We start from the raw sequence: 23,996 nt of genomic DNA on the forward strand, positions 1-23,996 counted from the left end.
TGAGCCCACTTCGCGGGCCTTTGGCCTGGGTCACGAGATTGGTCCCCCACCCCCCCCACCCCCACCGGGAGCCCCAGGAGGAGCTGTCCCGGCGCCTCCGGCGGCGGTGGGGGCTGCTGGACAGAGCCGGGAGCCGCGGGGAAGGGCTCGGGGCGCCTGGAGCACCCACCTCTCCCGGCCGCCGTGGTCTTCCCACCGCCTCGGGGCCCCCGCAGCCCCGGACCGGCCGGCCGGAGGGCGGGCGAGGAGGAAAACCAGCCAACCGAGGGGCCCCGCAGTTCCCGCGAGCCTCCGGGACCCGAGCGCGTGCCTGCCGCCCCGGTGACAATGGGAGAGAAGGGGAAAAAAGGGTTAAGAAACTTGGCTGAAGAGCTGAATGGCGTGGAGCGGCGAGGGGAGGGACTGGGCCGCGGCCGCCTCGGCGGCGGAGGGAGGAGCGCGGCTGCGGGCGGGCGGCGAGCGAGGCGCTCAAAGTCAGCCTCGCAGACATTGCAGCAGAGCCCCGAACTCGGGAGGCGGCGGCGGCGGCGGAGGCGGAGGAGGAGGCGGCGGCGGCGGCCGAGGCGGAGGGACGACCCGGCCCCGCGCTCGCCCGCGCGCCCGCCCGTGGCCTCGCGTCGGCCGCTGCGCCCGGCAGCGCTGCCGATCGGAGGGAAGAGCTCGCCGGGGCGCTGAGGGAGGACGGGGCAGCAGGGCGCCTTCGCGGAGTGAGCCGGCCGGAGCCCCGGCGCTCGGAGCCGCGGCGGCCTCTGGTGAGTGGCGGCCGCGGCCGGGGGGCTCGGACGAGCGGCCGTCGCCGCCGGAAACGGTCGGGAGCGCGGCCCGCGGCGGCTTTGGCGTTGGCGGGCAGGGCCTCGGGGGGCGTCGGGGCGGCGGAGGGCCCGCGCTGCGCGGCGGCGGGAGCGGACGCGGACGGCGGGGTGGGCTCGGCGGAGGGGGACGGCTTCCGGGCAAATCCCGCCTCTTCTGCCGGCTCCGAACCTCCCCGGGAACTCGGGGGGCCGGGGCAGCGGGGCCGGTAAGTTGTGGAGTTGGCCCGGGGGCTCACCGGTTCTTGGCGGTCCTGGGCCGGGGGGGGAGGCGGCCGCCGTGTGGACCGGGACCCGGGTCGGGGGGGCCGGGTCGCGCCCCCGCTCGGCTGTCCCCCTCGGCCCGGAGCCCCGGGCGCTTCTCGTCGCGCCGTTCTCAGTCCTGCTGCCCCAGGCGTCCTGGGCGGCGCCGGGCGCAGCTCCCCGCCTCTCGCCCGGGTGCCTCCCTGCTCTGAGCTGGCCGGATCCCGGGCTGGGGAAAGTGGGTAGGCAAAGGGACCGCGCTCCCGGCCCCCAGCCGACCCTCGGGTCCAGCCAGGCCCGTTGGTACTTGTCCTTCCCGTCCCGAGGGCGAGGCCCCTGGGACCCGAGGCCTCAACCATCACTTTTCTCCGGAGCCAGAAAACCGGGTTCACTTCTAGAGTGAACCCCGTGCAGGTCCTGGGAGGCTTCTTTTTTCTCTCTTCCATTTGTGTGTCCTCTTCTACTACTATTGGATGTTGTCTTATGAAGGGTTTCCCGGGAAATATTCTGCAAACCGTCACAACCCTTCCAAAGTAGTTTTCCAAATTTTAATCAAGAGTTGTTGTTCCGTCTGGAGGAACAAAGGAATCAAGTATGTCTTAGAGGCTAGCAAGCTGGGAGTCTGTGACACATGTTGATCTCTGAAGTATTACAGGAGTTGTTACCTTCTATCTCGTTATTGAATTGAGTTTTGAAGATAGTAGAAGAAAAACAGCGTAAGTACTTTTGTGTTTTTAAAAAAATTTTTAATAGGGCGTTTTTATGTTGGGAAAGAAGTAAGACGTTCTTAGCCACAGGGACTTTTCACTCAGTTGGTGGAACTGAGTTGGAGTTTGTCTCCGGTAATATAAATGATTAAATGTGAGATTGTGCGGGGGGGTGGGGTGGGGTACTGTTCTTAGAGGAAGAGAGTCCATCCAGAGTGTGCAAGTAGAAAATGGTTGTGGAGTTATAGATGATGGTTGTTTTTTACATTTGGTGAGGGAGTGATTTGTGAAGCAGAGGGCTTTGGTAATTCATTCTTTCAAGTTATGAATTGCATTGAACCTGCTTATTAGTGAATCATGACTTTAGCAAGTGGGTGGCATCTTCCCAGTGTGATTCTTCAATGGTTAATCACTAGTTTGCCACCTTTGTTTTTGAAGAGACACTGAAATAAGTGGACTTTTTAAACAAATGGTGCTTCATCTGCCTGGCACCAAGTGTGGGTTGCTGCCTGGAGTATGTTGAAATGTTTTCAGCTTTGAAGTAAGTTGCTCTGGTTTTGCCCAGCGGTTTGGTAATGTGGTTTGGGTTTAACTGGTTTCAGAGAGTAGTGGCTTCATCACCAGTGCTAACTTTTCTCTGCTTGAAATTAGTTCCTAAAGACAAAGAAGATTCCAGCAGTGGAACAGCCATTATCCTGCGGGCTGCAGGATTGTTACTTTAGTCTGTTTCCTACACTCTGGTGGGGAAAGACCTCTTTCCACACTTACCCCTTGAAAGTGCCCTAGGAGCATGAGTAAAATACTTAACGAAAAACAAACAAAAAGGAGGACTCCTCATTGTTGGTTTTACTCCAGTGCGCTCTCTACAGTGCCTTTGAGGTAGTTGAAAACCAGGTTTAATGCTTGGACCCACTTCCTGGGTGGGTCTCCAAACTTTTATTAATTGTCCACCCTAAAATTGTGTAAGTTTGCAGTAAAAAGACATCTGTAAAGGAGGCTGAAGGCTCCTCTGACTCTTGCAGTTTAAGAGCAAAACATCATGATAAAAAATAACCTATACCACCACCTAGAGTCTGTTTGTTAGTTTATTGCTCCTGAAGTTTGCTTAAATGGACATGCCTCTTGTGGTTCTGATACAGCTGAAGAATTATTAAGAAATGCTAACTTTAAAAAGGCCATCCAAGAGAATGATTATTTGCATGATAAATAGCAGGTGCCAGTTTAAATTATGCATGCTACCTTTACAATAGAAAATGATGACATACCAAGTTAAGTGGGCTATTCGCCAAAAGGTATTAATTCAAAAGACTTTAAGAAATTTTGTGTCTGTGCCTTAGGTAGCTCTGATTGCTTAAAGGCTCTCTGCATTGTTACCAGAGATTCAAGACATCTTACAATTTAATACCATTAGGACTTTTTTGAGGTCCAAGTGAAACAAAAGCAATGATCAAATAAAAATATAAGGGAGCATCACAACTCCAGAAATTCTAGAAACTTTAAAGGTAAGAGACAAGGTAGGCTATAGTAAAGTTGCAGTTTGGAGATGTGAAAAGTAAGCATCACTGTGAAATAAAGTGGCAATCTGTCCTGCTGGCAGTTTTTACATAGTAAAACAATCTGTTAAATGGGAGGATGGGAGACCTTAAGAAGATAGCTCTGTTGCCATGTGGTTTAGCACATTGTCCAGGGAGGAAGTAACATTCCTTCTTTAAACTGTGTAACCCGAGAGAAAGATGGCCTCCAAGATCTTTAATTAAATACCAGTTGAACAGGGAGAACTAGAGCACTGTATTAATTCTGTCAAACATCACTATTTTAGAACATCGAGGACAACTAAAAATGAATTAACTCATATCTGAAAGCAGAGTTTTATGGAAGGTGACAGATGAGGCAAAATATGTCAGTCTCATGGCGCAAATAGGGAGATAAGGAGGTGTGTCATTCTCGGCTCCCTAAAAAGATGAGGAGGAGGAAGGTTATTATTAATTGTACAGATTCCATTGCAAACCGATACTGGAAGATGGCACCGAGGTAGGTTTAAATCAGAGTGGCTTAGGATATATGATGTTAAAGGGATTAGGTTTTAAAACTTAACAATTGTAAGAAATTTAAAAGGTCATTTTTAAGTGTCCTGAAAGAGCAATGATAGCTTTGTGAATCAGGTTTAAAAAATAACTCTGCCCCACATAAGTTCGAAACAGCTCATTTTTATCAAGAAAAAATTGTTCTCTTTAAATTGTGATAAGTTGAGTTTTGCTTTTCAAACTGTAGATTTCCAGATACAGTCAGGTTTTAAAGTATAGGTGGAAGTGTTCCAGTTGGTCTTCACCCCACCTTCCTCTCTGCTTACTGCTTTCCTGCTCTCTTATCTCCTTCTTTAAAATGAGTAGCTTCGACATCTGTGGGTGTTTTCTCCCATTAACTTTGCCTTCATTTGTAGCTTCGCTTCTTGGCTGTGTTGGCATGGAGGTTCTTTACACTTGTGCTCTTTCCAGATGCCCCTTCACGTGGCTGACGCACAATGAGGGTGGGTTCTGTTTTGGTTTGGTTTCATAGTGGTTTAGTGTTCCATGGGTGCAGACTGGGGAGAAAAGCATTTTGCTGTTCTAACAAAGCCCTTTGTATCCGTCTTCCAACTAGAGAAATATTTTTATGAAAAGCAACTTTTGATTACTATGGAAAAGTCAAAGAGATGCTCTGAACAGAATGGGGCGGGGTGGTGCTTGGAGGCACTTTCAAGATCATGAGTTTGATTTGGCGAATTGTTCAAGATGCATTTCCTTAAGTGGCAGTTTTGTGAGGGGACTGACAGAGGGGAAAATGAGCAAACTCATTCTGTAATATTTAGATTGATTCAATAATCAGGATTGACACAATATTACTCCAGGAGGGTCACTAAGACTTGAGAAGGTAAAAATCGAGAGTGTCAGATGATGAAGCGGGCCAATGGCATGGAACTGAGGGTTATATCCAGAGGTTGGAATAAAAAAAAAAGGTAAATGGAGGAGAGAGATCTTGTTTCTGTATCCTGTTTTGCATCTGGTACTGAAGCAGGGACATGAATTGCTGATGGTAATGGAGTCCCTTTTATGAGGGCAGCAATATTATATAAATAGTGGTGGTTTGAGAGGGAGAAATGGCAAGTTCCCCACTTGTGCCTGTGTGCACTGTTTTTGAATGTCTCTTAAATATATCTATAAAGTAGAAGGTCAAAATTGGATACCAGCATAGAAACAGGACTCAGAGAGTAATAGTTTATTTTGAAGGAAATGAATTAAAAATAGACCATCTTTTCTTTATTCTTTTGCGATATGGTGTTTTCCAGGGGTCTTATTAAACATGGAAAACAGAGTGCTGAGGTTTGAGTGATATAACTGGAGAATTCTTTCATGAGATTGCTGATAAGGATAAGTTCATGTAAATAGCCCCAGAAAGAATGCTTTATTTAAGCACATTATCTGGTGATTCAAGGGTAGGGGGAAAATTGGGACCAAAGAGACCTCTGAAACCTTATCAGGGTTTTCTGCGAACTGTAATATAGATGTCCATCTGTTGTTTTTGTGCCTTGAAATGTAATGTTCAAATTGAATTTTTAGAGTTCTAAAAAGTAGAGTTTGTTTAGAAGAGACGTTCCCTTTTATTTTGCTACAGATATGAATAATTTTAATTTTTCATGATAAATATAGGTTATTGAGATAAGTGTGTGTGTGTGTTAGTTGCTCAGTCATGTCCAATTCTTTGCAACCCCATGGACTGTAGCCCACCAGGCTCCTCTGTCCACAGGATTCTCCAGGCAAGGATACTGCAGTGGGTTGTCTTTTCTTTCTTCTAGGGGTGGTGTTGGGGGAGGGGTGCGGTGTCTTCCCTACCCAGGGATCAAAACCCAGTCTCCTGCATTTCAGGTTGATTCTTTACCATCTGAGCCACCAGGGAAGCAGGATGATATACTAATTGTTGTCACTGTTATATTACATACTCTGTACTTTGAACCTTAAAATTCCAATTGATCCCTACACAATCTTGCAAATATTACAAAGAATTATTAAAAAAAAGTGATGTTTTAGGATATTATTATGCCTGAAACATGTAATTTTTCTTAAATTCATAAAACATTGAGAACAAGAATGAGGAAAAGGTAAATATGCTACATTTTATCACTGTGTTAGAATTTTGTTAAAATTACTCTTGAACCATGCTAGGGATAACATTTAGCCTAGAGCTCTAAGAGTAATGAGGAATGGATTTGAAGGATTCAGAAGATTGATAACTCAGAAATGTAGAAAAAATTACTCTTTGAAGTTATGGGGAAAAGTACCCCACTGTGTTTACTTAGTATTACTAAGATTTTTTTTTTTTTTAAAGCTAAACCAGATTTTAAGATAAATTGTTATTGAAGATAATGTGTGGATAATTACTTCTTAAAGAAATTTTATTTACATGTTTTTTAATCAAAATAAATTCAAGAAAAGCTCCAGAATATGTTGAAACTTTTCTTAGGAAGATGCTTGTGACATCCATGCATGCATCCAGCCAGCCAGCCTCTTTCCGACTCTCCCTCCCAACCTTCATCCTTCCTTCCCTCCCTCCCTTTCTTCCTTTCATTCTCTCCTTCCCCTTTGGATAAATAGCACTGGGGTTAAAAAAAAGCATTTTGTTAAGAAACTTGGAAATGAACTTGCTTCTCTGACAGTCAAGAGCTGTGTTTGAAATTCAAAGCTAGCATCGTTCACTGTCCCCAGTTTTTTTTAACTTGGTACACCTCAAAGAGTAAAAGCTCTAAAAAGCTCTAGACCCATCTTGTCTCTTTAGCTTGGTGTCCTTCAGCAAAAATACTTTTAAGGATGGAAGGAAGAGACCCTTATTTGCCTTAAATTCCGGGTCACTGGGTGACTAAGCCTAGAGTTTCAAGAAATACTCAACTAGAAGCCTGCTGGGAATTTGAGTCATCAGCGTAGGATACCACTGGGACCAGGACAACTCTGACTGACCTGATGCTGGTGTTTATTCAGACCTTTTGTGAAAAGGAGGCTCTCACCCTTGGACCTGCATTAAGAAAGTCATTTTTCAGTCACCTGTTAAATGATAGACAGGGCTACTCCTTGTTTTCAAATCTGTGCTTTGCTAATAGATTGTAGCTCAGGAACCTAACAAGTGTGGGACCTGTGTTTTTTGTAGTCGGCTTTGATTATTTTACTTTTAGCTTCTTTACCAGCTATGTGAGGGTACTAGGTAAAAGTACCTAGTTTTCTCTTTACATAAGAGAAAAGCTAAATCACATAGTGGCTAAGATAACTTCTAGTAGTTGTGTACTTGTAATTGTTGAATTTTCTGTACTGTACATAATATGGGAACATGTTAACTATGTTACTGTGTTAAAAATAAGGCCGTTTAGCATTACACTAGTAATAGAGGAAATTATGTTTGTATACCATCTTAGAATAAGAATATCATTATAACTGTGATGCTTTAATGACAATGTGGATAAGAGAGCCTGACATGTAACAGGACACAAGCAAAGTTTGAGAATTAGAAGTTTCAAAAGAGACTGCTGTCTTGAGGAATTTTTCTAGATATTGAGAGATATGAAATATTTAAGAGATTATATCTTTTTTCTTTTAAAGCACACATTTTAAAGAATTGTTTTTTTTTTTGATTCCCTAATTTATAGTAATCTCCAATAGAGTGGTAGATTTTTACTCTGGAAAAGAAATTAAGGAAAGGAAGGAGAACAGAAGAAGGTGGAGAACAGCAAGAAAAAGTGCTTGAAAGCACAGGAAACACTACCAAACGGGATATAAGAAATATCCTCAAAATGAAATTAATCACAGTTGCAGTTTTTCGCCAAAGGGAGTATTTGCACAATGGGTCACATAGGCTCAGGTTTGACTTTTGAAAAACATATTTTGAAAAAGCATCTCTGTTTTATTATTCCACACATACTTTTCTAGCTTAAGTTCTGCTACTGAATCAATGTGTGATAACTGATGAAAGGGAAGTCCTTTATCTCTCTGGGCAACATCTGTAGATTCTGTAGAACAGGGAGGTTAGATTTCACTTCAAAATTCTGAAACCCTGATTATCAATATATGTTGTTGACAGGAAACAGTAAAGGTTTCAAGGTTGTAGCTTTGAAAGTAGAGATGATTGAGTCCAAACTTGAAATATAAAAAGTTATTTAGTTACTTGTCTGTTGCTTTTTTATTGAGAGGAGGGGTAGGGAAAGAAGAGGCTTGGGGGCACTTGCTTTTATGCTGGGCATAAGGCTGGCTTTTATGCTAGGCATAGGGCTGGCGGTTGTAGCGTTCCCCTGTGACATATAGGCATCATTTTCTCTATTTTGGGCTTCCCTGGTGGCTTAGACAGTAAAGAATATACAATGAGGGAGACTTGGGTTCGATCCCTGGGTTGGGAAAATCTGGAGAAGAGAACTGCTACCCACTGCAGTATTCTGGCCTGGAGAATTCCACGGACAGAAGAGCCTGGCAGGCTATAATCCATGGGGTCTCTTAGATGGTAAAGAATCCACGTGCAATTCAGAGGACCCAGGTTTGATCCCTGGGTCAGGAAGATCCTCTGGAAAAGGGAATGGCTACCCACTCCAGTATTCTTGCCTGCAGAATTCCATGGACAGAGGAGCCTGACAGGCTACAATCCGTGGGATCACAAAGAGTAGGATAGGACTGAGTGCCTAATACTTCTCTATTTTACAGATAAGAGACCTAGTCTGAGAGAGGCCTGAGTGACTTGCCTGAGGTCATACAACTAATTTGATTGATAATAATTTGCTTTTCTATGAGAATATGACATCTTTTGAAGAGAAAACCAGTTTCTACCTGATTTTTAGAAAATCATTAAAAAAAACCCCATGCTCCCAGCTCAATAGCCATAGGACTCAGGTAGCCTGGCTTCTCAAAGAGCAGCCCCACTGGGAAGGCACCCTGCTTCTAACAGGTGTTTCTGCCACTGTTGGCTGTGAATTGTCAGCTGACGTCCTGCTCCTGCACTTGCAGGAGGGGATGGAGTCACCAAGAGCAGTTATGCAGACTCTGAGCTCCGGTGAAATGGACCACAGTGTTCTTTGAGGTAGAGAAAGCTACTATGTTTCTTGATATAATTCATTAAAAGAGCTTGGCATGGTCTTAATCTAGGTATTCCCAAGGCTAATTATGTTTGTGCACTTCAAGGGGCCGTTGTAGCAGATTCAGAGCCTTAGCTTTTCCTGGTTGAAAAGTTAAGTCTCTTGGCTATTACGGCTCTTAACATGATTTTTATTTTTATTGTCCTGTGTTTACCGCCAATAATTATAAGTACTGTGCTATGCTAATGAACTAGTCTCTGTAATACAAAAAGGAAACTGACAATGCGTTTGTGAATTTATCAAGAGGATGCAGAAATCGAGAGACTTGGAGTATGTGGCTTCATTTGGGAAGTAGACCATGGTCAGGAAAGAAATTTTTGAGTTAGGGAGATTTGCAGCACATCATGTATTTTTAAGTACACATAAGGCATGTTCTTTTATTGTTGGAACCGTGAGAAATGGAGTTATAAACCTCTCCACCTCTTTTTACTTGCCTCATTTAAAATTTATGGAATTTTGAACCCAAAAGAATCAAGCTGAGTGGTTCCTTATACACTAAAAGGCAGTCAAATTGAAACAATATTGAATATATAAGATTGAGTAATAAGGTTCATATACATACTTTTTAGTGTGTTTTGGATTTTGAATTGCTGAGTAAATGTTGGATAAACGTAACTGTTAGTATAAAAGCTGCAAAAGAATGTTTTACTATGATTTTTTATTAAGAGAGTATATTGTTTCTGGCCAAATAAGTGAGAAACTGTGTAAGCAAACAATCTGAGTAAGAAAATCTTTCCTGAGTTCATATATGTATATAAATTCAGACAACTTAAAAAAAAATAATTGAAATAGACTAAATCTACATGAGGTCAAAGTTTGAAGATGAACAGTTTTATTCACTGCCTGTTTTTTCCCCCTGAATGTTTGGTGTTACTGAGGCAAAACTCAAAGCAATACATTGTTCACTCTGCTAGTAAAATGTTACTCTCACCTGTCCTTGGAGAAGGCAATGGCACCCCACTCCGGTACTCTTGCCTGGAAAATCCCATGGACGGAGGAGCCTGGTGGGCCGCAGTCCATGGGGTCGCTAAGAGTCGGACACGACTGAGCGACTTCACTGTCACTTTTCACTTTCCTGCACTGGAGGAGGAAATGGCAACCCACTCCAGTGTTCTTGCCTGGAGAATCCCAGGGATGGGGGAGGCTGCCGTCTGTGGGGTCGCACAGAGTCGGACACGACTGAAGTGACTTAGCAGCACCTGTCCTGGTAATCCTCAACTGAGCTGAATCAGTGTTATATTCTGTTATTTTTTTTGCTTTTGCTTGGGCTTTCAGGAGCTGAAGTACTTTCATAGGAGCCTTAGCTATCAGGTTGGAAAGGAATTTGATAGAAACTGTGAAATTTCTGAGTATAAATGCACTTGTTCTAGAAATACTTTGTCCTACTTGCTCATTATCAAACAAGTTGGTGTTTAGAGGCATCTTGCTTAACAGAAAAGCACATAGGCTAGGTAGTTGGTGTAGACTGTAAATCAAATAGTGATCAGTGCTACTACTTAGCCTTACACACCTTTTCCTTTTCTCTTGATCTTCCTCCTTTCTCTATTTTTGTTTCCTTTTTTCCCCCGTTTTCCCTTTTGTTTTCTTCATTTCTCACTTAAATCTTTTTCTTTCTTTTTTTTTTAATTGCTAGGAGTATCCGTGTGATACAGTAGGGTAAATGCTTATTCATTTTCCAACATTTTTGTCATTGTTAATTTAAAACTTCCAAAACATTTTTTTGTCTGTATCTTACACAGGAGGATACTGAGCACCTAAGAATAATCCCAGGGATGAGAAATCAAGTTTTGGTTTTTTTCACTCTTTTTTGTTTGTTTTTGCTAAGGTAACCTCAGAAAGACGGACTTTTGTACCAGGTGTTAAGGAATAGTTAATAACCTCTGATGATGGATCCAGCAATATACTAAGTCTAAGCTGACCCCAAGGGAGGACCTGTGATAATCAGGACTGGATCTTAAGTGGAGTGAGCAGGGTCAGTTGCATCATCCTTGTTTTTTGTAACCTGCTTTCTTCTCATGCTGTTAAAAAATGGTCTTCAGGACAGTCTTATGATTCATTTGATATTCTAGAACTTGGAATATATTTTCTAGGGTGAGAATTTAAAAAAGAGAAGCTTTACAGTACAGGTGCACATCTGTTCATGCGGCAACCTTGTTTCTACATGTTACATGTATTTTTGAGTTATATTTAAAGTTCAGTAGGGCACTGACAAACCTAGACAGTATATTTAAAAGAAGAGACATTACTTTGCCTACAAAGGTCTGTACAGTCAAAGCTATGGTTTTTCCAGTAGTCATGTACAGATGTGAGAGCTGGACAATAAAAAAGACTTGAGTGCCGAAGAACTCATGCCTTCGAACTATGGTGCTGGAGAAGACTCTTGAGAGTCCCTTGGACTGCAAAGAGATCAAACCAGTCAATCCTAAAGGAAATCAAGCCTGAATATTCATTGGGAAGGACTGATGCTAAAGCTGTAGCTCCAATACTTTGGCCACCAGATGGAAGAGCCAACTCAGTGGAAAAGACCCTGATGCTGGGAAAGGTTGAGGGCATGAGGAGAAGGGGATGTCAGAGAATGAGATGGCATCAGTGACTCAATGAACATGAGTTTGAGCAAGCTCCAGGGAGTGGGGAAGGACAGGGAAGCCTGGTGTGCTGCAGTCTATGGGGTTGCAAAGAGTCGGACACGACTGAGCAACTGAATAATAATAAGGGGAATTTTATTTGTAGATGAATAGAGTCAGGTACGGAGAAGGCAATGGCACCCCACTCCAGTACTCTTGCCTGGAGAATCCCAGGGATGGGAGCCTGGTGGGCTGCCGTCTATGGGGTCGCACAGAGTTGGACATGACTGAAGCGACTTAGCAGCAGCAGCAGCAGCAGAGTCAGGTAACTGTAGTTAATTAGTGTGATCACAACACTCACAGGCCAGCTCTGCTTTCTACCAAAGAACAATAATCTAAAACCACTAGTGAAGGTGGTTGGGTCTGTTCTATTGGGAACGTAGTGCAAAGATCATGGGCCCCACTCCTGTATTCTCCTGAGGAGAGGTACCAGATCAGAGATGACACCGTGTAGACCAGGGGTGACCAATGCCCTGAACCAGCTGCACCAAGATCCACCCCTCTAGAAAGAGAGCAGAAGAGAAGCGTAATTGTAGCCTTTGATGTGGGCCACAGATTGACCACATTTCTGACCTTGGTGAAGCAAATTGGAATGGAATACTCTGACTCATGGGACAGAAGACGAGAGAGTGTAGGTGCTCATCGTGGTCTGCACACCTCTAAAATGATCAGATTTGTCTCTCGAAGTTCCTTGAAGCCCTGATTATAATAGTCCCACCTTTGTTGAATGTCTGTCCTCTTCAGTAGAGTGTCAGTTTCATGAATAGGAGCTTATCCATCAATGCATTATCCACGCTGTAGGTGCCTGTTACATAGAAGGTTGCTAAAAAACATTCGTTTTACTGTACCAATCTCCACTATTGGTGAAATCTGGCTTTTGGGGGCTTAGGAATGGAGCCTTTATGCGTTAATACATAACAGCTGCTAATTATTATGAATAACATGCATAATAACTGCTGTTGTACCATTTTTTTTCTTTAGTCTATTTAAGTTAGAACTTCTAAAAGGAATAATATTTCTTCTTTAAAATGTATCATCTTCTTTCCAGACATATTTATTATGAAGGAAACCATGAAACTGCTGGTGACATCATAATTACTTGGCACTTGAAATTGTTTTGCATACCAAGTTTCTTAAAAAATACACAATTTATAATGTATTAGAATGCATGTTCAACAAAATCTTTGGGGGCAACATTTACTTTTTTTAAAGACAAAAAAAGAAAATGTTTCTAGAGCCTCATGGGCAGTTTTCTTGACCTCACCTGCAGTAGTCATCAAGATCTACCAGCGCAACACATTTAATTGCATTGAATTTGACTTCTTGGGATACTATAGGCATCTTATAATCTCATATCTAGTATTAATTTTGGCATTCAGTAATCTTGAAAGTTAAGAGGTATCAAGAAGGACTTGTTCAAAACCTTGTAAATTATAGAACTTAAGTAGTTTATGAAGCTCCTTTGTTTTTAAAAATTAGGATTTGCTTTTCACTAGAGGTGAATTTTCTGTTAGAACATTATCGTATTCAACTAGATTATCAATGCTAAGGTAGAAAATAAAATTATTTTAGCATGGAGGTCACAATTTCTAGACTAGCAATTTTCAAATACTAAAGAAAATGTGTAGGTTATCTGGATATCTGGTATACACATATCCAGCACGGAGATTTAACAAATACTCTTAAAATGACTTTAATCCAGTTACTTGCCTGTGAAGACAAAAAATGTTTACTAAACTTTATGCATATTTAGAAGTAGATGTCTTTTGTAAGCAGAGAAGATATCTGTCAGGACTTGCATAGTTTTCTATTCATAAGCTTATAAGTCATAGTGAAGAAGATATACAGGCCAATAGACCACTGTCCAAAGCAAGAGAGTAGAGAAATTAGCCGATTTACTATTAATGTGATATATTCTACTTTGTGTTTTTATCAGTGCCGAACTGCTTTTTCATTGTTCCTTAGTGTCAATCAGTGTGTTGTGGGGCGCGTGAGTACTGTGCACTAGTCTAACTTTCCCACTGTTGAATTTCTCAGTGTCTGAGACCCAAGCTTAATTTCTATGTTATGAACTGACTCTTGTAATTAAGGCATAATGTCTTATTTAAATTAATATTAAGGATAACAGGGTCCTATTCAGTGTCCTGGGATAAACCATAATGGAAAAGAATATAAAAAAGAATGCATATATATATATATATATATAATATTAGCATTAATACCTTTTGCAGTAAAAAAAGGTGAATGCGACTCTGAATCGTTAGCTTGCTGCTAGTCGGCTCGGTGTTTGTTTTCCATTTGACTGCTCGTTTACCTGCATATATTACATTTTATACATCCTTGTGTATTTTCTTTCTGATGATGCCATTTTTATTTTTGGGCACTTGAATAGCAGTCCATTTACATACAGGTGTAAAAAGGATATTTTTAAAGATAATCAGCTTTTTCCAATGGGGATAAGTAGCCAGTTGTAGTTGCTTTCTGTAGCTTAAGTCTTTTGCTTGATTCAGTACTTAAATGAAGCATCAGTAAAGCAAAAAAAACTTTGTTTTCGTACCTATTGCCTTGGGAGTGTTGCAGAACTTAGCAGTTCCCTCAGATGACCATTGTTCCTTTTAAAAAGAAGAAAAGAAATAATGAGTGGATAGAAAGTTATGGTGTGGAAAAGAAAGATTACCTCAAAACTGATGTCGATATGCTCATTGAGTTTGCTTTACGCTTATTTGTGTAGTGACTTTTAGTGGGTGGTGACAAGTGGTAATGCGTTAAAAATATTAGTATCCTTAACATGCTCCAGAGTGGTTTGGCTATAAATCAGAGACATGGAGAATTGAGGATCAGCGTTAAAGATGAGATAAGTTTCAGTGTAGTTCAGCTGAAGCTGTGAAATAGGTGAGTCATTTGTTGTTTTCTGGTCTCAGTTTATAAAATAAGGGGGTTTTGGACCAAAATGATGATTTGGTTCTTCTTGACTGTCAGAATCAGTATCACTTCAAAAATGAGGTTTTACTGCCACATGCATCGAGTCGCAGGGTGCATAGAACTAAGGGCTGTGAGGATGTTCCTTATGGTTTTTGAGCGTGGCATTTAATATTTTACAGCAAAGTTTTTAGTTTAACATAATTGAACTTGTACTAGATAGGGTTAATAGGCTAGAACAAAAGGTCAAAGCATAAGGCATTAGGCTTAATTAAGGGAGAGCAGGAGTGGCAGGAGTGTGTGACAGTTAAATGGGTTTCCCACAGACTAATGTCGGTTACAGTGCAACCATGCCTCAACTTAAGTGGGTTATTTTGTGCAAAGGGCAGCAGTGATTAGCAGTTTGACATGCCAGACACTTCTGGCCAATCCCATCTGTTTTAGAGGTTAAAAAAGCACACCTTTATGAGCTGATGGACTGATTTGTGTGCCCGTCTGGTAAAGATTAGAAGTCCAAGGCCAATGCAGTAAACGTCAGTTATAGAATATTGTACTTTCTTCGTTGGCTCATTGTTTTAACCGTCAACTGTTTTATAATGGGGGAATAACTGCTGTTTATGGAGTTGAATGCAAGATGGGTGGGGGAATGAACAGGTGAGAGAGGAAGAAAACTATGTCCAAGAAAGAATTGTCAATTAACATGTTCCGGAGCAAGTGTTTAAAATGGAGATGTGGACTACTCTACATACTCTTCATCTTATGGAGTGTTTCTGGTCTGTTCCTTACCGTTTTTGAGTTACAGTGTCCTTTTTTAGAGTTCTCTGAGCAACCTATCAGTGCAGGATATAATTTTATACTCAGAATTGATGTTTCTTTTTTTAGATATCTCTTTTTTGGACAAGATGGATCATTTACCTCCATACCATATATATATATATGGTTGTATTTCTTTACTTATATAAAGTGTAGTATTTTGTTCACTGACCACGGGAGGGGTAAAGGAAAAGAAGAGAGAAATGAAAAGGAGACTGTGAGGCTGATACATGCTGTTAACATGAAGTGTGCCCCAACCTTGGCTTGGAGGTTTTCCTTCAGTTTTGAGAACTATAAGAGAGCTGCCTTTAAAAGTTCATTTTCAGTTCAAGGTTGTAGCTCATATGAAGACATACAAAGGCCAGAATGTGGTGATAAAAATTGGTTTTAATATAGTCTAATATCCAAGGAAAGGAAAACCTAATTTTATATGTATGAAATAGAACTTTAGATAGATATTATGATCATAATTAGTGAGCTTTAAGAACATGAAGCATTTGGTCTTTTGGATGGGCAGAGGGAAGTGTTTGAGAAATAACAAAATGTTGTCCTATTTATCAGAAATTATCATAAGCCTGAGATTTGAAATTAAAAATGTGACCAAGAGCACTGGAAATAATATTTGAAGATGGGGTTGGCACCAGTACTTTTATCCTTATTGAAATATATGAACCATGAATTGTTTGTTACATAGTTATACAGATTATCTGTGTGTGTGTGTGTGTGTGTGTGTGTGTGTGTGTGTGTTAGGTCGCTTGAGTCATGTCCTACTCTGTGCGACCGTATGGACTCTAGCCCACCAGGCTCCTCTGTCCATGGGATTCTCCAGGCAAGGATACTGGAATGGGTTGCCATGCCCACATTAAATCCTGAATTGTTTTAGAATTAAAATATCCAAAGAAGATATGGTCACTGAAAGTTATATGTGAATCATAATAGTAACTAGTACATTTTAAAATACATGTATGCATTTATTTTTACTACTAAACTATTCCCAAGTGAACTGGTTTAACTTATAGAGAGAAGTTGAGATATGTTATTTATCATTTTAAAAGGACAAAGTGACAGCAAGGTGTTAGAGTTTGTTTAGGAATATAGTACTTAAAAATGTTTTCATCTTTATGTTCTTTGTGGAGTAACATCAGTTGAAATGATTGGGATCTAATATAGATTTACATGGAAAGAGTCCTGCCCTTTTAGGTAGGGAGAAAAGGTGAAGGGGCATACATTTTATATTATGGCTTCTTTTTTTTTTTTTTGGCTTAATCATTTTTAAATTACCGAAGTTTGGCTTGAGTAGTATAAAAGTGCTTTGGTATAATAGTATTAATACATTAAATGTAGGAGATTTATCTAATTTAATGGACAGAAGCTTCTAAAATGAATCTCCTGGTGATGATATCTTAAACCTAAAACAAATATTTGAGGTTCTATATTTGTATTGATAGTACATTTTAAAGGTCTTTAGATCCTAACCTTTTAGTTTCCTTCTGTTTTCTCCAGTAAATTCAAGTGCCAATAACATCTAGTTTGTGTTACAATTTTACTAAAGACATATTTTGTAGGATTAACTTGTTTTTGTCTGTTATCATATTAAATTATAAAGTTTTGAAGAAAACACATTGTCCCTTGTAATTTCTGGTAGTCAGTTTCTGTCAGCCAGTTTTATTTCTTTACTTTCACTAATGTGGTATTATTGGCTTTGAGATATGTAAAAAGTCTGCTCCTCTAAGCAAATTAGTTGAATATATGCTTGGGTTGTGAAAAATGAAAGCAGAAATGCTTAATATACTTAGCGTTCTGTGTTTGCAGTTCTTGTCCTAAAAATTGTTACAGCTTTATAACCTGACTTTTAGTTGTTAGACATTTTTTTAAAACATTGGAAGTAGTAATAGCCCTGTTGCATGTTTTGATCTTTAGTGTTGATAAGGCATAGAATTGTCCTTTGCCTCTGTTCAGGGAGATGGCCTTTAATAAGAGAGCCATAATATAAGATGGATTTAGCAAATACATGTTCTTATTATATTTTGTATGTGTATTTATAAGATCAGTATGTACAATTAGGTATGATACATTTCAGATAGAGATGTTAGAGATGGCTGCACCTGTTGACTGCATTAAGCATTGGGTCTCTCCTAAGGAGGCAGGGAGAAGGCCTCCCCACTGTCTAAGTGCATCATTCCTCCTTGGTAAATTGCGTACATTTTGCTTTTTTGTATTCTGTGACCTTGCAGTCAGTGACTTCAGCCCAGAATAGTTTCAAAGTCATGTAAATGAATGCAATTAAGGTATTGCTTATCATCTTACATAGTTCAGATGGAACTTTATTGGATAGAGAGGTTTGTTTGCTGTATGAGGAAGGTCAAAGTAAGGTTAAATTTTATTACATAAAATGATTTGGTAATGTTTTTATTTAGCTGCTGAAAAAGTAGTGTCCTAATAGGAAATGATAATGCTCTTTTTTGTTTTTAGTCATTAGGCAGTCTCTTCAGGGTTTTTTGTTATTGTTGTTGTTTCTTTTCTTTTTTTTTTCCTCTCTATTTTAAGGTAATAAGTACTTGTCTCCTAATAAAATTTGGGGAACATACTGCCTTTAGTTATGATTCGAGGTATTTTTGAGTTACACATTAGGTGATATTCCTTGCTGCTGATGGAGGGTAGCTTAGGAGCAGCTGATCTTAGGAGTGTGCTAAAAGAGTGTGCTAAGAGAGTTTGTGTTAATGTTTGTTACCATGCCAGTTGGTGCAGAGTCCCAATTCACTAGGGCAGAAAAGAGCCCTGCCACCCAGCTGGCTGAGTGTTAGTAGGGATTGGGAGAGTATTGACTTAGATGCCAGGAGAGTGTTGCTAAGGCGAACTGAGAAAAGGGAGAAGGAGAGCGTTGGAGAATGGGAATTGAGTATGTGTATGTATGAAGTGTGAAATTTTTTAAAAAGATGAGTATTCTCCACTGTGGTTGGCTCATGTAACTACCTGCTTTTGTTGGCTGATCCTATTTTTACTTCAGCATGATGTATTAGTTGATAAAGTCTCTGAGATTCGTTGACTCATAAAGCAGACTTTACTCAGCATCAGCTCTGTGCCTTGCACCTTACTAGGTACTGGGGGATACAGAGATGAATGAAAGACTCACAGTCATAGGGGAGTAACAGGAAGCAGGATGCAGTGACCCAGAGGCAAGGTGATTCGAGAGCTTGCTTCCCTAGGATATCACAGAAGCATCACTCAAAGAAATGTGCATGGTTTTAAGGAGACTGAAGGGCACTAATGAAATAATGATGAAAATGCTTTATTTGGGGAGTTTAAGGTTTAGGTTTATTTCTTTATTTGTAAGCTAAGCTATAATCCTTGAGAACCAGGCATAGACTGTGGGATTATTGTTGTTGTTGTTCAGTTACTCGGTTGTGTCCAACTCTTTTGCAACCGCATGGACTGTAGCTTGCCCAGGACTCAAACCCTCATGTTCTGCATGGCAGGCAGATTCTGTACTGCCGAGACAACAGGGAAGCCCAGGGATAGGAATTGAGAACTGTAGAAAATGTGAACCTGACATATGTACAGTGGCTAGTGTGAGTGGAGTGAGGAGTCTTGGCGAATGCCCCGTACTTGTCTTATCATGAACTGGGCTCACTGTCCATTGGCCATTGGTCAGTATACGGTTTTCTCAGCCACCGCAGTGTTAAAGGGGGGCTGTGGGTCTTGCGAGCCTAAAACTTTTTCATCCACTCTTTTGTTCTTATAAGTATAAACTGTTCCCCATATTGATGTCATTCTATATCTAGGATGATTCTGATTCCAAGTTTAGTATTTTTTGTTTCTAATGGTCTAGGGGGTGGAAATGAGGTATTTCAACTCTTGTGTTAACTACCAAGTAATTCTAATACTTTTCTCCCAGAATCTTTGATCATATTCCCCTTGGTCATTGACATTTACTTCTCATATAGTTAAGAATTGATGGAAGAGTCTTTACACAGTGTATAGACAGATAAATAGTGTGTTTTGATGTAAATAATTTTGTAATGCATATTTTTTTATCAGATGTGATCAATAACCATGCCCAAGGAAAACGTCTATAATTAAGAATATTTTTTACTTGTAATACATCTTTTTTTGGGGGGTGGGGTCATTTTTTCAGATTTTTTTTCAGTCAGTAGTTAAGATTTAATTGTAAAAGATACTGTTGAAATTCTTTGAGATAAGATGCACTTGAAGTAACATTTCTTTTTATTAATTTTCAGAGAGTGCTTGGATTGTGAGCGATTTAAGAACTCTGTTCTCAGGACCCATTACTTTAACACTGGGGAGAAACACATCCAGAAGGTATGTATTTTGCCTCATTGCTCCACTTTTTAAAATGTAGTTAAGCCTTTTCAGTTATAGGGAAGAAAGAATATTATGCCATATTTAGTTTATTTTTCTTATGCTTCAGAGATTGATAACTGAGTTGCTTGACATTTGTAACAGAGGAGAGAGATATATTTCAGTGTTGGTAAATTCTGAATTTTGTGTGAGTACAAGAAATCTGGTTTAGATGGAACCAGTTTTGCCTTTTTTAAACATCTGAGATACTTACATTTTACCTTTTGAGCACAGTACTATTTTAAAGAATGTTTTGATTTGAAAATGAGTTGTAAAAAATTCCCGTTTATCTGAAACGATGTGAAATATATGTTAAATCTTCAGGCAGTCTTAAAGTTCTTTGTGCCTACATAAAGTTCTACCTTCTAGAATAGGGACCAGCTGTCATCTGTATTTCCATCAGTCTTTTATCAGGGTCCATGGAAATAAACAACCAGGTCACCTGACTCCCCCTCTGAACATCCATCTGCTCAATTCCCTCTGCATTATCACATGTGTATAGGTTGGTGCAACACAGTAATTCATCTGCTCCATAGGCCCTGAGTCTCAGGACATGTGATATATTCCTGGGAAGGAAGGATTTTAAGATTGTCAGTTGGTAAACTTACCTGCTTTGTGTTTCTGTCCTTTACAACCCCAAGACCCCATGTGGACATACCAGCCAGTTTTGCTGAGGTCAGTGGTGAACACAGGTCCCCTTCAGTCATATCCCAGATTTCCTTCTTGGTGTCCTCCTTCATATCTCCTGTAAGTGTTGTGGTGGTCTTTTAAAAAACTTGGCAGCTGTCTTGCTAGACTAGAAGCTGATAAAGGAAGAATGCATTAATACATTTAATAAGATAATATATTTGTTAAGGTTGTAGTGATTACATGTGACTATTAACTGAAGATTGGTCAACTTCTAGTGTCAACTTCTTTGAATCCATATGACTATTAACTGGATAGTCTTGATTTATATTCACATGAAATAACACAAAAGTCAGTTTTACAAATTTTCTTATGTGATCACTTGTCAAGCACTATGAGTTTGTAGAATTGGATCAATATAGTCTTTTATATTTCTATAGCACAGTATATTGAACTTTGTAGGTTTAAGGTTATTTACTATTAGCAAAACAACATTTTCTCCCTGTTGCTGTCAGATGGAGAGGGTAAAAGCAAATAGTAAATTCAAATAAACACATTAGAACTATAAAAGAACTTCTAAGTGAACTCTCAAATACTAAACTTAATTTTTATATATACTTTTTCAGTGAAAGAGGATATGATCTGAAAGCCTGAATTTTGTGAAATTTAAAGTTATCTTTTTAAATTAAAAGTTAGCACATTACATACTTAAAAATATAAACATTCAAATAGTTAATAAGTATTAGTTATAGAGAGGTTTCCTATACTTTTTAAAGCCATTGTAATTTATCCATTTATGAAAATTCATCAAGTAATTGCAAAATTAAGAGCAGGTTGAATAGAATTAACTGGTTATTAGCTTTTATTAAAAAGAAATTGCAAAGAAATTTAGTTGCAAGGTTGAATAGAGAAATTCTTATGTAAATTCTGAATAGAAATTGCTTTTAAGTCGTTCTTTTGAAAATAACTTAGGTCAAACTTTTTAAAAAATAATTTCTTATATTTTAAAAAAAAACCCATTTTACTGAAGTCTAACTTCAGCTTGGCACTCCTACTTGCTAGTTCAAAGATTTTTGGCCGCGCACCCCAGTGTTCTTGCCTGGGAAATCCCGTAAACTGAGGAGCCTGGCAGGCAGCAGTCCGTGGGGCCACAAGAGTTGGACGTGAATGACTGCACCACCGCTGCCCCTGCATAACTGTGCTCTCCCCAGAAGGCTCGCTGGCGTCCGTCCTGCTCAGTAGTGCCTCCACCCAACAGAAACTGGTCTTTGGCATCTTATATCTTGGATTAGTTTCGTTTGTTTTTGAACTTGATACAATTGGAATCATATAGTGTGAACTCTTTTGTGTCTGACTTTTTTGTTTTAACATTATGTCTTTGAGTCATCCATGTATATGTCACCCCCCTCCCCACTGCCCAATCGTGTATATTCCATTGTATGATTATACTATCCTTTATCTCTTCTACTATAAATGGACGTTGAATATCTTACCAGTTTGGGGCTAAAATAAGGTTACTGTGAACTTTTAAAAATCTTTTGGTAGAAATAAGCATCATTCATTTCTGATCATTTCTGCACAGGGATGGAACTCCTATGTTACAAAATATATATGTCTAACTTGACAGTTAAATAGATACCTCGAGTGCTTTTAAGGATATTTAGGAACTGTCAATCATTGTATCTTTTACTAATGATAGCTCTTATTATGAAGTGGACTTATTTTTCAGATCTAGCTTTATGCGAACTCTAAAGTTGTTTTTCTAAGAATTATTAAATTTTCCTATCTGTTAAAATTAAGTAGCCAGTTTTCTGATTCCATTATGTGTTTGGTTCATGAAACTTAACATCTGTCCTAACCCCACTGAAAGCAAGTAAGACACAGAACCCTCCTGTACATACTTATAACTAAGGAAATACTGAAATGGATTTTCAAACAAATTGCTCACATCATATAATGAAGCCTTTTACTTTATTGTTGAATTTTTAGTAACCTCTTTGACTATCTAAAATCATGGATATGTTTGAGTAACAAAGTAGTACTTCCACATTTATGATGAATGTTTCTTGTGACCTTTATCTGGGTTTATATTAATCTGCTTGGTGATTAAGTGAAATCATTCACTCTAGAACATAGGTACCTGAGAAATTTTATATTAATCTTTTTCTCAGTCTTTTTTATAGAGCAGAGCTGTTCTATTGAATTATAATGTTAGCTCAAATTTTAAATTTTCTAGTGAGTGAAGTGAAGTCGCTCAGTCATGTCTGACTCTTTGTGACCCCATGGACTATAGCCTACCAGACTCCTTCATCCATGGGATTTTCCAGGCAAGAGTACTGGAGTGGGTTGCCGTTTCCTTCTCCAGGGTTTCTTCCCAACCCAGGGATCGAACCCAGGTCTCCCGCATTGTAGGCAGATGCTTTACCGTCTGAGCCACCAGGGAAGTCCTAGTAAGGCATATTAAATAAAGTGAAAAGCTGATGAAGTTTGTAAAATATTTTATACTGATATCTATAAAATACTATTTCATTGCTTAATTAGTATAAAATCATGAGATATTTTACATTCTTTTTTTCATGCTAAATTTTTCACATTCAGGGTTATTTTCACTTTGTATCTCATTGCAGTTCAAACTAGTCACTTTTAAAGTACTCAGTAGCCACATGTGTCTGGTGAACAGTAAGGTTATAAAGTTACATCTTGGATGTTTTAAAAAAGATACTTCTTTAGTTAAATTCATATCAGTTAAAATATACTAAAAATTCAATGCAAAGATTTCATGCAGATGTTAATAGGGTATGTTTCTGTAGGTCTCAAACAGCCTGTTTTTCCTTTAGTATAGGAATAAATTACATTTTTAAAATTGAACACGAGATTAATGCAATTAGCCTGCATTTTGGGGTCATTTGTGTGAAAAATGTGTATCTTTCAACTGTAAAATCAAAATTTTAGATCCACATTGTCTCTCCTCCTCTAGGTTATATGCTAGTAGAATTTTATTTTATTTTTTTTAAGCATGGCTGTTTTAATTTTAGTGTGATAAATTGACATATGATGTAACTTCACTATCTTCTAAGTAGAATAGTGAAGTGAGTGAAGTTGCTCAGTTGTGTCCGACTTTTGCAACCCACATGGACTGTAGCCTACCAGGCTCCTTCGTCCATGGGATTTTCCAGGCAAGAATACTGGAGTGGGTTGCCATTTTCTTCTCCAATAGGGCAACTCAGAAAAGGTTGTATGCATATAAATGTACCTATGACTTTTTATTAATTAGGATATTCAAAGAATACCTAGATTTTGAGGGTTAATGTTTATTCATGAATATATTTGCCAAGTGAGATGACGCAAGATCTGTAAGCTGTCTTACTTGAACTTGGGTCAGATTTTGCTACCACTTTGGTTTGTTTTAAATTTTTTAGTGTTCAGAATTTGGAATGTGAATAAAGAAATACTAATTTATGACAGTGGTCATTTGTGGAAGGCTGTCATAAGTAGTGAAGCTTATTAAGCAATACTTTCCATAATTGCATGTGTTAACAGTTATTTTGGGTTCTTGATATAAGGGGTGTGTGTATATGTGTGTGTGTGTGTGTGTGTATGTGGTTCCTGATAGTGGCAATATTTCACAAATGTATACTCACCTCCAAACTCATCATTAAATATGTACAGCTTTTTCTAGCTATATCTTTTCTCAATAAAGTGGTTTAAGAGAATGCTGGATGTCTAGAAGGAGCTCATAAGTATTTATAAGTGTTTA

The 23,996-nt window shown here is 39.6% G+C and overlaps 1 protein-coding gene across 8 annotated transcripts in view; it reads left to right on the forward strand.

Moving 5' to 3' along the window:
• Positions 1-361: 361 nt before the first annotated feature.
• Positions 362-23,996, forward strand: part of LOC112577670 (RNA-binding protein cabeza) — a 199,875-nt gene continuing 176,240 nt past the window's right edge. For 7 of the 8 annotated variants that reach the window (XM_025282275.2, XM_025282284.3, XR_006549984.1 and 4 more), the window contains exons 1-2: positions 362-752; positions 19,492-19,573. In XM_025282275.2, the coding sequence (XP_025138060.1) occupies positions 377-752; positions 19,492-19,573 (458 nt within the window). In that variant the 5' untranslated portion in view covers positions 362-376. Of the gene's footprint in view, positions 753-19,491; positions 19,574-20,253; positions 20,360-21,301; positions 22,039-23,996 lie in introns of those variants that run through there. The other variant, XM_044939989.1, reaches the window with a different exon arrangement.

Source organism: Bubalus bubalis, chromosome 1 (assembly GCF_019923935.1).
Source record: "Bubalus bubalis isolate 160015118507 breed Murrah chromosome 1, NDDB_SH_1, whole genome shotgun sequence".
NCBI classification, from domain to species: domain Eukaryota; kingdom Metazoa; phylum Chordata; class Mammalia; order Artiodactyla; family Bovidae; genus Bubalus; species Bubalus bubalis.